Source organism: Nymphalis io, chromosome 4 (genome assembly GCF_905147045.1).
Source record: "Nymphalis io chromosome 4, ilAglIoxx1.1, whole genome shotgun sequence".
In the NCBI taxonomy this organism is placed as follows: Eukaryota; Metazoa; Arthropoda; class Insecta; order Lepidoptera; family Nymphalidae; genus Nymphalis; species Nymphalis io.
Window position 1 is genome coordinate 2411018 of NC_065891.1, and position 14028 is coordinate 2425045.

The window sequence follows — 14028 nt, forward strand, 5'->3', positions numbered from 1 at the left end:
AATTAGATTGCACTGAAGTTTTGAATCTTACCTTATTCCTAAAGCACTATAGTACCAAATCACAGTAAGATTGTATATGATTACTGTTCAATACTATACAGGGTTACAGGGTAATATGTCACGATCCTTTTAAAGGGTTATAGTTCAGGACAATAGCTATCAAATGACCCCCAAAATGCTTATGCAAAAGTGTATCGTTTTCGAGTTATTAATTTTTTAATATTTTTTTTATTTAAAGGATGTATAAGATTCTAAAATTCAATAAAAAAAAAATCAACGTATTTTCCCTATTTTTTTTGTATTTCTTGCTAGGGCACATCCTAGTTAATAATAACCAGTTATAAAACAAAAACAATCTTCAAGCATTTTTAAATTACAGATCCAAAACTGTACAACTTTTCGATTTTTAATTTTGATTCTTTAAGTTACTCGCAATTTTTTTGTAAAAATCACTATGGCTCTTATCGTGCGGATCATTTTAAAAACATCTGCGTTTCCTTAGCTATCCATCGGTACATAAAAAGTACAGTAACAATCATAAACTCAGGAGAAAATTAGATAACAAAGAGACCAGGTAGGAAATTCTAAGAAATGCTATTGTTAAGAAATTAAATCTGAATCAAAGACAAAAGGACCTCAATGCAAAGTAGTTAAAGATTATTTTTAATAGGGGTAATAGGTAAAAAAGGAGAGATAAACCAGAGCTGTTTGTGGAATACTATTATCAATTCCTTTGAATTTACCGTCATTTTTTCTAATTTCCTTTTATCTCATTTCTTTTAGGAATAAGAGTAATAAAACCTTGTCGGGGTATCTTATTGGGCCACATTTCCTACCTGATAACTTAAATGGTGAAAGTTATGAAAGCTTGCTTAGAGAAATCCTGCATGAGTTAATCGAAAATGTTTCGCTGAAACTTAGGCAGAGAATGATATTCCAGATATATATATATATGTATATATATACATATATATTATAATTTTGCTTTTTAGCATTTAATACTAAATTATTTATAGTAAATCAATGTGTATTACTAATATGTGTTTCATAATAATTAATTTCCTTTCTGTCCACTTTAAAAAGTAACGAAGTATTGTAAGCTTATTATACAAAATCACAAATAACTTTAACATACAAAGGAAAATAATTTATATATAATTACTGAAAATAGAAGAGGACTTAAAAATGTTCCTTGTGGAACACCAATTACAAATCCAGAAAACTATTAAAAGCTTCCTCGATTCCTTAAGGGTTTGCACTGTCTGTGCGGTACTGGGAAGTGGTGACCCGAGCTAGTATATATTAACAAATTAGGCACCAGCAGTGCTATTCTGTAAGAACTCATGGTAAACTTTTTTTTTTATAGAAAAGGAAGGCGGACGAGCATATGGGCCACCTGATGGAAGTGCTCACCAACGCCCATAGACATTGTAAGAAATGTTAAACATCGCTTACATCACCAATGCCTCATTTACTCATGACTCATTACTCGTGTCTGTAATTATACTGCCTCACTCACCCTTCAAATCGTGACACAACAATACCATGTACTGCTGTTTTGCGCTAGAATATCTGATGAGTGGGTGGTACCTACCCAGACGAGCTTGCACAAAGCTCTACCACCAGTAAACTTATGGTAATACACAATTATGATGCGTTTATACTTGTATTATTATTGTCAATGTAGCATTTATCACTTTCGGATTTCACGACTATTATATATATGCGGTGGGTTTCGAGTGTCGCTTTACTTGTACATATTTTAATATTTTTAATCATCTTATTATTAAATGTTTTTGTTAAAATGTTAATAAATATATGTTATAATTTTTTTTTTGGCATTTCAATTTGATCTCAATAACCTTTTTGCTTAGGTGCAAGAGTTATATATTTTTGAAGTGGTCTAAAAACCAATAAATTTATAGTTATTTTAATTTTGACACCTATCCTCCTCACTAAATTTTAGTTATTTTATAAATTTACACAATTTTGGGACAATCGGGCAAAAAGGGAACAAAATAAAACATATTATACACTTGCTCATTATAAATATCTTTATTTTTTTACTGTCATGCTGATTTCCCTTTACATGTTACATAATATTTATATATTACACGTTATTAGACAGGTATACACTAGACATAACATAAGCTCATTCATTCTTTATAAACATGAGATATTTATTATATTTTAATTCGTATTGTTGTGTATTAAAAAAATCACCCCAAGTTATATATTAACTTATAAATAAAAAAATAAGACCATACTTGGTCGGATAAGTGGATAAACTATTTAGTCCCTAGACGCGACTTTTTATTTGTCCTTTAAAGACGTTTGTATATTTTAACTATACATGACCTTTTATTAAATTATTTATATACTTATCGATTATCAACGAACTTATTTCTTAAATTAAAAATTACATCTTCAACTTACACGAAAAATTAATTGCAAAAAAAAAACAATTAAATAATTACAATAATCAAATATTACTACGGTTACAACACTTTCCAGTACAAACTATTTTTAAACAACCGGAGAAAGGCAGTTATTTATTTTGAATAAACTTAAGGAATCCTTAATAAAATATATATGTTATAGGTTATTTGTGCTGATGAAATTGTAAATGGTAATCATAATTTAATAACTATAAAAACCATATTAATGCAAACATCGTGTTAGAAGGAGACTGAAATAAACAAACTTTTATTTGAAATATTATCTATAACGCAGGGAGAGCTGTATATGGAATAGGGATTTCATTATATAGCCTATTCCAATCCAAGGAGTATATATAAACAACGCTTAGATTTTCATATTCCATGCAAATTGCTGATGACTCTACTATAATTTGCACTACAAATAGTTCTTGATTAAGATATCTTTATTTATAATACAACGCTATTCCATTCATTTACATCAATTTTAATTCCAAAACGCCATTTTTTCGTGAATCCATAATGAATTTCACAGATTATTCAAGATATCGTATAGCGTCAATTCAATGTCTAAAGATGTTTACTCATTTACTCATCTTGTATCTGGAATAGGCTATACAATCGCAAGTCGCACTAAGTACAAAGTGTATATCGATGAAAATTACATTAGATATTGTAAAATTTTAGACAATAATGACTTTAAATTATGTTCTTAAACATAAAAACCAGGTTTTATAACATTTACAAAGCTAGTAAGACACGATGTAATATTTAAATTGACAACGAACCTCGCTTTCTGTGCTCAACTGTTTTTTTTAAAAGATCTTGTGGAACAGACAAAGTATAAGGATTGCAGTGAAAGAACTGACGTGTGGCATAAAGTTTAAAATCTACAAAAAAAAAACATTCTATGCTATGGCTGTGTGATACGTATATACAATAAGCAAAAAATATATTATATCATTATTATGACAATTTATTAAACTAAAATCTATTGGTTCTTAAAAAGCGTGGTAACTTTACAAATTTATATTTCAGATAATATTTTAATATATACAAATGTCTTATTATTGAAGATTACATAGAGGCTGGCAGCTTAAACGTGGGCAAGTCTCATTCTGCAAATACAAGTTATTAATACTTCATTGCACTATTAAATAAAAATGTTTTGAAATATATTCGATGTATTTGAAGAATGCCCATAAATGTCGGCCGCGAACTTCAAACACGATTCATGCGTGGTCTCAGTGCAAGAAATATGGCCTTTTAACTCGCTCACTCTCTTTGTAGCGGGATTAAAACCGTCACCGACCCGGAAACGCCACGAAGCGCGAACGCGCCGCGAATTTAAAGCTTTTAAAATGTAAAAACTTTAAAAAAATGCAGTGCAACTATTATTGAAGTGCAAATTTGACTATAATCGTATGTAATCAGAACGAAATATTAAATCTTCAAGTTAGAATAAAACAAATGTTTTTTATCACATTTGAGTTCGTTTTATCGCATAGTTTTAAATACTCGTATAATATGAAAACGCAATGTTGATATATTTTTGTCGATTTGAAGTTGTTTCGCTTAGGACAATAAGACTGAAATTTCAAGAGGAACCCACGCTATATTTTACGTTTTGAAACGAAACGTCTGTGAGGAAAAGCTTCCATCGGTCACGAGCGGTGAGCTTAGAGTACCAACACACTTATCACCACTTGACATCACTTGGACAGATTATGACTTGATACACAATTGAAACGACATTTTGTAAGTGCAAGCATAATCAATCGCAAGCTGAACTTTAATACAGAAAAGAGGAGTGAATAGGAACACAACCAGGACCGGATCTAGGCGATTTAGCATCCAGCGCTACATCCCCAATACCTTCACAATAGAGATTTCATAAACAAAAAAACATCCCAATTCCGACGAGTAAATTACAGATAACGGTAAAATACAAGAATGATTCTTGTAATTTAACGGTAATCTGTATGTTTGTCAACAGAATTTAATTTATTTGGAAAATAATTAATAACCTCCAATCCTTTGTTGCCTTGGGTCCCTAACCTCCAAACACGGCTCTCAGTGAACAGTTTTCTGTTACAAAAGTCTTATAACGATGTCGTAAAAAATATGGCCTTGAAGCAAGCGTATTTGATTGGGGCAATGGTGCTGGATCTAGTGACAGTGGTCTGATGACATGACTATTGTTTCAGGAGGGCGACCTCTTGACTTGAAATAGGCATAGACTTTATAGTTGCGTGTGCGCAAGCAGTCACACTATCTATTGTCTCGCTCTCATATAGCGATAGGACACGAGCCAAAAGTGTTTCGGCATGAACGGACACTGTTCTAGCACGGTGTAAGACTAACAACTTCTTAAATTCAACTGAGAATTCCTTGAAAGAAACCCCAATATCTTTCGATTGGCCAAACTAGGGTTCAGACCTCACAGCCTTAGTATCCCGGAATTACCCGGAAATCATGTCTAAACAAGTCTCCTTGCGAATGGAAACAGAGACATCGCATCACATAGCATAACGCTTTGCTCCACAAGATCTAAAATTAAATTCAACAATCTCGACACTATAAAGGAATCTATTATATAAAAATTATCAATTTAATCTTTATTACATATAAAATTTATAACAATTACAAAGTTATATATTATCTTGATTACGTTAAACACAGGATGTTTATTTTTTTTTTAAACCAGCTTTGTTTTATTTTGGTTACCCAGCTTGGGTATACATTTAAATGATAAATAAATCATCAAGCCATTTTTCAAGCCACACATAATAATTAAATCGGTCCATTGTGTGAGCAGTTCGTTCAGTCGTCACTTAGCCGTCTCGATTTCTTCTTTTTGCTCTTCTCCATCGCTTCCATTCTCATATCTTCCAGGTCCTCCATTATACCTTAAATAGAAAACATTAATATTTGTACAAAATAAATTAAAAAATCAATACTTTCAGTACTATAGAAAATAACAAGATCATTTTGTAATCTTATATAATAATAATATCTTGGGACATTATTCACACACGGCCATCTGATCCCAAAGTAAGCAGAGCTTGTACTATGTAAATCAGACAACTGATATACTTCATATATTTCTATTTTTGTTGTAAATACATATTTATATAGATAATTACACCCAGACTCAGAACAAACAGACATGTTCATGCAAACAAATGTCTGTCTTGGGTGAGAATCGAACCCACAACCTTCGGCGTGAAAGGCAAGTATCTACCAACCACGCCAACCGCCAACTGCATATGTTTACTAACGCCATACATTTATTTTAATTATTAAGTATTATAATTTTTTTCTTATATTTGTATGTCCACAGACGCTGTCCGTGCCTTTGGTGTAACTTATCATTAATATATTTTAATGTGCCTTCCTTTTCCGAATTAAAATAGTGGTAAGTGTTTGTACATAAATGGTTCCATCAATCATAAATGAGATGGTACAGCATCTAGAACACGCGATTCTTACCCGAAGATTGTGCTTTAAAAAACAGGCATTACTGGTTTGTATTAGGCTAGTCGTAAATGTATTTATAATTCAGATTTTGTGAAGGAAAACATTCGAAATTCGGTCACATCTGCCACCAACATGCCACATTCTGCCACCACCCTCGAAGCAGCTTAGCGGTCAAAATTTTACGCGAAAAATTTTACGTCATATTTACATGTACATACAATTTCAATTTCGAACGATAAAAGTTCAACATATACTTAAAAAGTTGTACGACAATTTTCGATGCTGAAATGACCTTATAGTATATATTGTTAACTAAGATTGTAAATATAAAAATATTACCTATTTTCTTGCTAATGTATTCTTCGCGCTGCTGTCTCGCGAAACTCGATTCCATCATGGGATCGTCTTCATCATCTATATGCCGGTATCTGGAAAATGATATAATAAAAAAATATAATTTAGTTTACCATAACCATATAATTTAGTTTAATGTTTATATATATGTAACTGGGAAATGATATAATAAAAAAATATAATTTAGTTTACCATAACCATATAATTTAGGTTAATAGTATAACGATACGTTAAAATGTATTCCAATGGCGGGAGAAGCTAATAATCAAACTGACAATCAACAAAACGTAACCCAAACACATTCCGTGTGATCTGATAAAAGGTCTATTATATAATTATTAGTCTAAAGCTCTGTTTTTCAATACAATCAGAACAGAAGCAGTTTCAATGAGCCAGTTCCATAATATCAGAAAATGTATTTACATTACAGTATCAGCCTGTGAATGTCTCACTGCTGGGCTAAGGCCTCCTCTCCTTTTTTGAGAAGAAGGTTCGGAGCTTATTCCACCACGCTGCTCCAATGCGAGTTGGTGGAATACACGTGGCAGAATTTCAGTGAAATTTGACACATGCAGGTTAGCAGTTTCCTCACGATGTTTTCCTTCACCGTCGAGCACGAGATGAATTATAATCACAAATTAAGCACATGAAAATTCAGTGGTGCTTGCCCGGGTTTGAACCCACGATCATCGGTTAAGATTCACGCGCTCTAACCATTGGGCCATTTCGGTTCACAAAATGTATTTACCAGCGCATTAAAGAAATGAATGATTTATATTAGACCATTTCCTCGTCTGATTTCAAAAAAAAATATAATTCTATATTATTAGTTTATATTGTATTCAGCAGCCGAAAGTAATACTCCTATATATATATATATATATATATATATATATATATATATATATATATATATATATATATATATATATTTTAAAAATAAATAATAAAAATATAAAAATAAATAAAATAAAATTTAAATTGAATATAATCAGGTACAATCTGAACACCGATATTCTTGATATATATAAGTCAGTTGTATATAATGACTTACTTTGACTTATCATAGCCAAATATTTCCTTGATGTGCTTCGAGTAGTCCATGTTCTCGTCGCCGTCGTCGATAAAGTCGTCCATCTCCGAATCATATTCAGAGTCAGAATCGAGCATGCGACCTACAAATATATATATTATAATAATAATAATATCCTGGGACATTTTTCACACACGGCCATCTGATCCCAAATTAAGCAGAGCTTGTACTATGGAAACCAGACAACTGATATACAACATATACTACTTTTCTTTTGTAAATACATACTTATATGGATAATTACACCCAGACTCAGGACAAACAGACATGTTCATGCACCCAAATATCTGTCGTGGGTGGGAATCGAACCCACAACTTTCGGCGTGAAAGGTAAGCATCCACCAACCACGCCAACCGGCTCGTCAAACTAATTTAATGTATTAAAACTATTATATTGACTTTACATTTGGTTGTACGCGTGAGTACACGTTTGTATGATTTTTATAAAACGAACTGTCTACACACGAGATATTATATATGTGTAGCGTGTGAGCAAACACACACACAAACTTTCTCTTGTCTCTTTCCCACATTATGGCCGAGGCACAGGAGTGTAACGTCTTAACATCGTGTAATTCCTAACAGAAACACTCAAAAACCTGCCTCTGGGACCGAAACCAATTCAACCACTAAACTAATCATTTTGCAATATATAAACATACTATATAACAGAAGTATATCATATAAGCTGATAAGTCTCTGGCCTGAATTCATGAGTTAGATAATATCGCACAAACATGTCCATACATTATTTAAAAATGTTATTCGTATTATTATTATTAATACTCACGTTTAGGTCTTTTCCTATCGTCAGGATGCGGTTTCCTCCTGACGTTGCTGGGTGGGAACTGCTTCGTGCCATTCTTGCCCAAAGAATTCACGTGTTTATCAAAATCAAAGCTATTCGACATTGCGGGCTTACTCGAACCCGGTGTTTTTGGATTGGGTGGCCGTTTATCGTCGGGTCGTTTTTGAGGTTGACCTTTATTAACTTCTGGCCGTTTCTCGTTCCTAGCGTGGCCGTTCAATTTAGGAGAACTTTCGTTCATTTTCTGTTTCGCTAAGCCGATCCTATCTCTATCGTTCTTATTGATGCTCTGTTCCTTATTTAGTTTTGGCACGGGCTTACCCTGTGAACCGAGTCCGTTCATATATTTTTGATCATGTGACTTTTGAGGCACACCTGTTTTCTTGATATCTTTTTCATTTGAGTTTTTATCTATCCTGTATGTGTTTTGACTCTTCAAGTCTATACTTTTTTTAATTTCTTGTTCCCTTGAAGCGACTTTAGCTCTATCTACATTTTTATCTGATTTCTCTAACTTAGTTTTAATTTTATCTAATCTATCTTTGTTTAGTTTCATTTCACGTTCATTTCTTTCTTTTTCAGCTTTCAATATCTCCCTTTCTCTATCTCTTAACCTCTTCTCTTCCCGTTCTAATTTTTCTTTCTGCAATCTTAATTTTTCTCTTTCTTTCTGTAAATCGTCATGTTTTTCTCGTTCACTGTCTTTTTCTCTTTCGTATGTTTTAGGCGGTGCATCAGTTTTCTGGTTGGAATTTTTATCGCTTAGTTTTGGAATGCGCCCGAAACTTGAGGGTTCTGTTCTTTTGGTTTTTTCAACGGTTCTTTCCTCTTTAGGAGCTGTAAAGAAATGTACCAAGTTCAAAAAAGTATCAAACATTATTAATATGAATTATTTTATTTAACCAGAAAAATAATAAAAAATAATGGTGTAAACACAACGAAGGAACTATAAACAGGAAACATTAATTATAAATTGGAAACTATAAACTTGTGAATAATTTATATGAAACAAGAATGATAGGTTTTATTGAGACAAAACTGATAAACCATATTCCATTATCATCTATACATATAAAAAAGCAGAAAAAAACTGTGTACATTGAATAAATTTATCAAAAAAAAACGAGTTTGGGCGATAGAAAAAGAAGTAATAGCACACAAAAATACATTTATTTTTTCAATAAAACCGACTAACTTTAACCGGCACGGACAAAGTCAAGTCAAAAATGAATTATGTATATTTATTGTTAATTAAATAATGTACATACGATTAATATACACTTATATTATAAGGTTGAAGAGTTTGTTTGTATACCCTAATCATAAAATCCAGAACGATTTAATTTTTTTTTTAATAACCGATTTATTGACAAAGGTTAAAGACTCTACATTCGTAACTTAATAATGAATAAATAATTAATAATATCAAATATTAAATACCTTTACGGCCACCCGCTTTTTCAGCATCGATACGTTCCTGTCTCCTTTGACGACGCGCCATTTCCTCTTCATATTCGCGTTTTTGTTTCTTCGTCATGAGTCTATCGGGTTCCTGCTCTGTGACAACTTTCTTTGCGGCTACTTCAATGGGAACACTCTTTTTTTGTTCGGCAAGTTTTAATAATTGATTAAAATCTAAAGGAGGTGGAGCTGGCTTTCTTATTTTAGGTTTCTCGGGCTTTTCATCTTTTTTCTTTTCAGGTTCATACTTTTGAGGTGGACTTATATCTCCATCTAAAATGATAAACAAATATTATTGAATCAAATAAGCGTATGGTATAGCTATAATTTTTTTAAATTAAAAATAAACTATGATTATATTCAGCAAATGCTATAGATGTTGTCATTATTCTAAGTGCATTAAGCCTGGTCAAAACATCGTACTAACCATCATGTTCCGTCCGACGTCTTCTTTTATGAGGAACTGGCTCCTCTTCATGTTGCAGAGCGTGTTTTACTCTTTCTCTTGTACCATTTAGATCTTTACTTACATTATTACCTGGAGATTATTTAAAATAAAAAAAGATTATATTAATTTACTGCATACTTGCACATATTTCAAGTTAGAGACATTGAAATAATAATAATGGAGTTTATTTTCTACAGGTATGGAGTTTAATTACTGCAAATGATGAATGTAGAAGACTTTCATCTATTATATTCTTATTTTCAATCAATATTCATTTATCATTTTGCTCTCTTTTTCTTTAAAAAATTGGAAGTGATGGTAAGTGGTCACCAACGCCCATAGACATTGACATTGTAACAAATGTTAACCATCGCTTACATCACAAATGCACCACCAACCTTGGGAACTAAAATGTTATGTCCCTTGTGCCTGTAATTACACTGGCTCACTCACCCTTCAAACCGGACCACAAAAATAACAAGTACTGCTGTTTTGCGGTGCAATATCTGGTGAGTGGGTGGTACCTACCCAGACGAGCTTGCACAAAGCTCTACCACCAGTAAAATAAGTGATAGTTTATTATTAAAATATTGATCATTATGTAATTACAAATTAAAATTTTATAAAATAATTTTTGGAATATTATTCACAAATACTAGAAGAACACTTGTGATGATGAAAAAGTAGTTAAAAGTATACTTCTATATGTCACACATAACACGACATTCATAAATAAAACGAAAGTGAACTTTTATTACTCTTGGCTAGATTAAAATATGTGCAATCTAAGTTGGTAGGATAAAAGTTAATCGGGGGTGCTGATGGGAGCTTAAGGCTATTGTCTATATATACAAACATATTGTATTTGATAAGTAAATAGTTTGTAAACGTCATTTTTGTCTTGGAGAGCTAATCTCTAGGCTTTCTTCCTAATTAACTATCCTTTTTACATAACTAACACATTGTGAAGGCTTAATTAAAAAAGTGATTGTTACTTACTACCCGGTGCAAATTTTGGCTTATCAGGCACTTTGCTATATTTTTGCATCATTTTCTCATACAGTGCAGCAGCCTCTTGTGATTCATAACCATAATCATCCTGGTCTGGTTGATCAGGACCTTCCCTTGTCACTGCAGTGTGTTCTGTATCAATTGCATCAGCTAACACTGATTTATTAGCAGACTTAATCACTTTCAGGGTCTTTTGAATCTTTCTTAATGCCTAAAAAAAAATTAAATATAGATGTGGCTGACATATAATAAAAAGTAATAAGGCTTATATTTAAGTCCATAGTGCACTTGAGAGACCAAGTGAAAGACAATCTTATGTATTACAATCAATCAATATACCATTTACATGCTTGCTACATAATCTGTTATCCTCATGTTACAATGCATTATAGTTTTGGAGTAAGGTAGTATTATGTCCACAATTTTTATAATAATTAATAATATTACTATTTTTATAATAATTAATAGTATAATATATTGTATTATATAGTAACCTTTGGGTCTCGCATTGCAAGAAGCTCATCTCTTTTCTTTTGTGCATCCAATTTTTTCTGTCTTTCTTCTTCTTCCTTTTTAGCCAAAAACTTTTGGATATTGGCTGACAATCGATCTCTTGGTTTTAATTCCTTCTTTGGAGGATCAAAGCGGGCTTTGTAATACATACTTTCCTAAAATAATAATATAAAGATATTGCAAACAATTTTATAACATATTGTAATATAACTATTAATGTTTTTAATAATAATAGGTTAATAACGGTACCATAAACATTCCTAAATAATTATGAAGTAACATATAAAAACAATATTTATATAAATAAGATACATAATGCATCCTAACCAACTTTTTTTTCATTATAAAGATTACTAAAATTAAACTTTTTAGTAATTAGAAAATTTAAATATCAATGTTCGTTTATTCCAATTAAATAAATAGATAAAATTACTTAATCATAGTAAGTACAAGTATATAAACTTACAGCAGATGACTTTTGTTGTTGATTTCGTTGAGCAGCCAGCAAAGTTTCTCGAAACTCCATTTTGGAATAATTAAGTAACTTTTTACTCGTAGCACTCAATTAAAATAACAACATAATAAACTTTGCGAAGAGTTTTTACGATTTATCGCTAAATACGTGTCAGACTTCGACACACTATCCAACCATTTTCTGGAAACATACTAAGCACAGAGTACATTAGATTTGAGAGTTTATAACTTAATGTCAGTTTTTAGCTAGTTATACAGATAATTAATGTTTCTTATGTTTGAATATACGATTCATGTGTATGTAACAATAATTCTATGGTACTTTAACTATCAACATAAATTATAATTTTTCACAGATTTTAAAGACTGGTTCAAAATAATCCATTCAATTTAAATTTTTGTAGTCTTAAATAATTACTTTTGCTGACAAAAAATTTAAACAAACATGAAAGACAATATTTGAGAAATACATTATTTTATTATTAATTACATAGAATAAAATGTCTTTTCCTACTAAATTATAGCTATTTTTTTTTAATAATGTACATTATTAAAAAAATAGCATACATTGAATGAATATGAAACTCAATAAAAATATTATTTTTAGTGCTGCCAGCACTAAAAAATTTGACGTTGACGTATTGTTCACGTCTTTCTCTCTCTTTTTAAAGTTCTTGTTGAAGAGTGGAAATATGGTTCGTGTTTAGATTGTGTTATTTATCTATTTTTTTCTTAATAATCCTTATTAATCAAATAAAATTTTGTTCATTTTTGTATATTAGTGGTGAATACAGTGATGCCGATAATTGTATTTTTGATTAAATTTTACTGTTGATAAAACAAAATGTTAACCTTACTATCGTTCTACAGGCAACCTCTAAGAAGAAGACTAGGAAGCTAAGAGGGCATGTGAGCCACGGTCATGGACGTATCGGTAAATATTTTTATTACTAAAACCGTAAAGTCCCCTTCACCCAAAATATTCACGCACTGCACATTCATGTGATTTTTCATATATTCGTTAAAATTTTTTTAGAACTACATGAATATATTCTGCTCTACAGGTAAACACCGTAAACATCCTGGAGGTCGCGGTAACGCTGGTGGTGAACATCATCACAGAATAAACATGGACAAATACCATCCAGGATACTTTGGCAAAGTAAGTTAAAAATTGTTAAACTAGATAGATAACCTATGCCTTATTGCCGAAATCAAGACGTATAGTCTAAGTAATATATAATATATTAAGATTTATAATCTGTATCTATATAATGTAAATTTTAAAATTGTACTTTATTTATATATTTACATGAAATTTTCTTGAAATTTTAATTGCATTGTATGTTATGTATTTATATTATCACTACTTAATGACTCAAATATTTTTTGTTTTTTTGTAGCTGGGTATGAGAAATTACCATTTAAGAAGGAACAAAGAGTTTTGTCCTGTGTTGAACCTGGACAAACTTTGGACTCTGGTTTCTGAACAGTCAAGACTTAAATATGCTAATGCCACAGATGGAAAAGTTCCCGTCATTAACATTGTGAAGGCTGTAAGTACACTACGAGCTAAACAAATACATATTTTTTAATAAATGCAAAGAAAACTCTTCCACAAGAAAAGAAATTCACATAGAATGTTTTTCCATTTCATTATCTGTTTCATTTTTTAATTTTATTTTAATTTTTTTGTAAATGTTCTATTCATCTGAACTTACTAATGCCAGTTGATAATTTTAAAATTTTATTTTACAGGGTTACTACAAATTGCTCGGAAAGGGCAAGCTACCCAAACAGCCTGTAATTGTGAAGGCCAAATTCTTTTCAAAAACAGCCGAAAAGAAAATCAAAGAAATTGGCGGGGCATGTGTTTTGTCTGCATAATTTAAGTTTAATAAAATTTTAAAAATATTGTTTGCTTTTCTATCTAATGCTAAAAATGTAC

General features: G+C 31.2%; 2 protein-coding genes across 2 annotated transcripts; one reads left to right on the top strand and one right to left on the bottom strand.

Annotated features, from left to right (window-relative positions):
- Positions 1 to 2470: 2470 nt before the first annotated feature.
- On the bottom strand, positions 2471 to 12291 carry LOC126781665 (protein SPT2 homolog). The gene is made up of 9 exons (XM_050506622.1): positions 12073 to 12291; positions 11588 to 11761; positions 11082 to 11304; positions 10062 to 10172; positions 9614 to 9907; positions 8156 to 9010; positions 7327 to 7447; positions 6258 to 6346; positions 2471 to 5347 (listed from the first exon to the last, which is right to left on the bottom strand). Exons 1-9 carry the CDS (start codon positions 12130 to 12132, stop codon positions 5262 to 5264), a joined length of 2013 nt encoding a protein of 670 aa, XP_050362579.1. The 5' UTR covers positions 12133 to 12291; the 3' UTR covers positions 2471 to 5261.
- A 367-nt stretch (positions 12292 to 12658) lies between these two features.
- LOC126781891 (60S ribosomal protein L27a) lies at positions 12659 to 13995 on the top strand. The gene is made up of 5 exons (XM_050507012.1): positions 12659 to 12775; positions 12951 to 13014; positions 13145 to 13242; positions 13484 to 13636; positions 13839 to 13995. Exons 1-5 carry the CDS (start codon positions 12659 to 12661, stop codon positions 13965 to 13967), a joined length of 561 nt encoding a protein of 186 aa, XP_050362969.1. The 3' UTR covers positions 13968 to 13995.
- The last annotated feature ends 33 nt before the right edge of the window (positions 13996 to 14028 follow it).

Coding starts and splice junctions, on each gene's coding strand:
- LOC126781665 (XM_050506622.1), bottom strand. CDS start 12,132: ATGGAGTTTCGAGAAACTTTGCTGGCTGCTCAACGAAATCAACAACAA. Junction 11,762..12,072: donor AACAACAAAAGTCATCTGCT/GTAAGTTTATAT, acceptor TTATTATTTTAG/GAAAGTATGTATTACAAAGC. Junction 9,908..10,061: donor ACGTCGGACGGAACATGATG/GTTAGTACGATG, acceptor TTATCATTTTAG/ATGGAGATATAAGTCCACCT.
- LOC126781891 (XM_050507012.1), top strand. CDS start 12,659: ATGAAACTCAATAAAAATATTATTTTTAGTGCTGCCAGCACTAAAAAA. Junction 13,015..13,144: donor CCACGGTCATGGACGTATCG/GTAAATATTTTT, acceptor TCTGCTCTACAG/GTAAACACCGTAAACATCCT. Junction 13,637..13,838: donor TCATTAACATTGTGAAGGCT/GTAAGTACACTA, acceptor TTTATTTTACAG/GGTTACTACAAATTGCTCGG.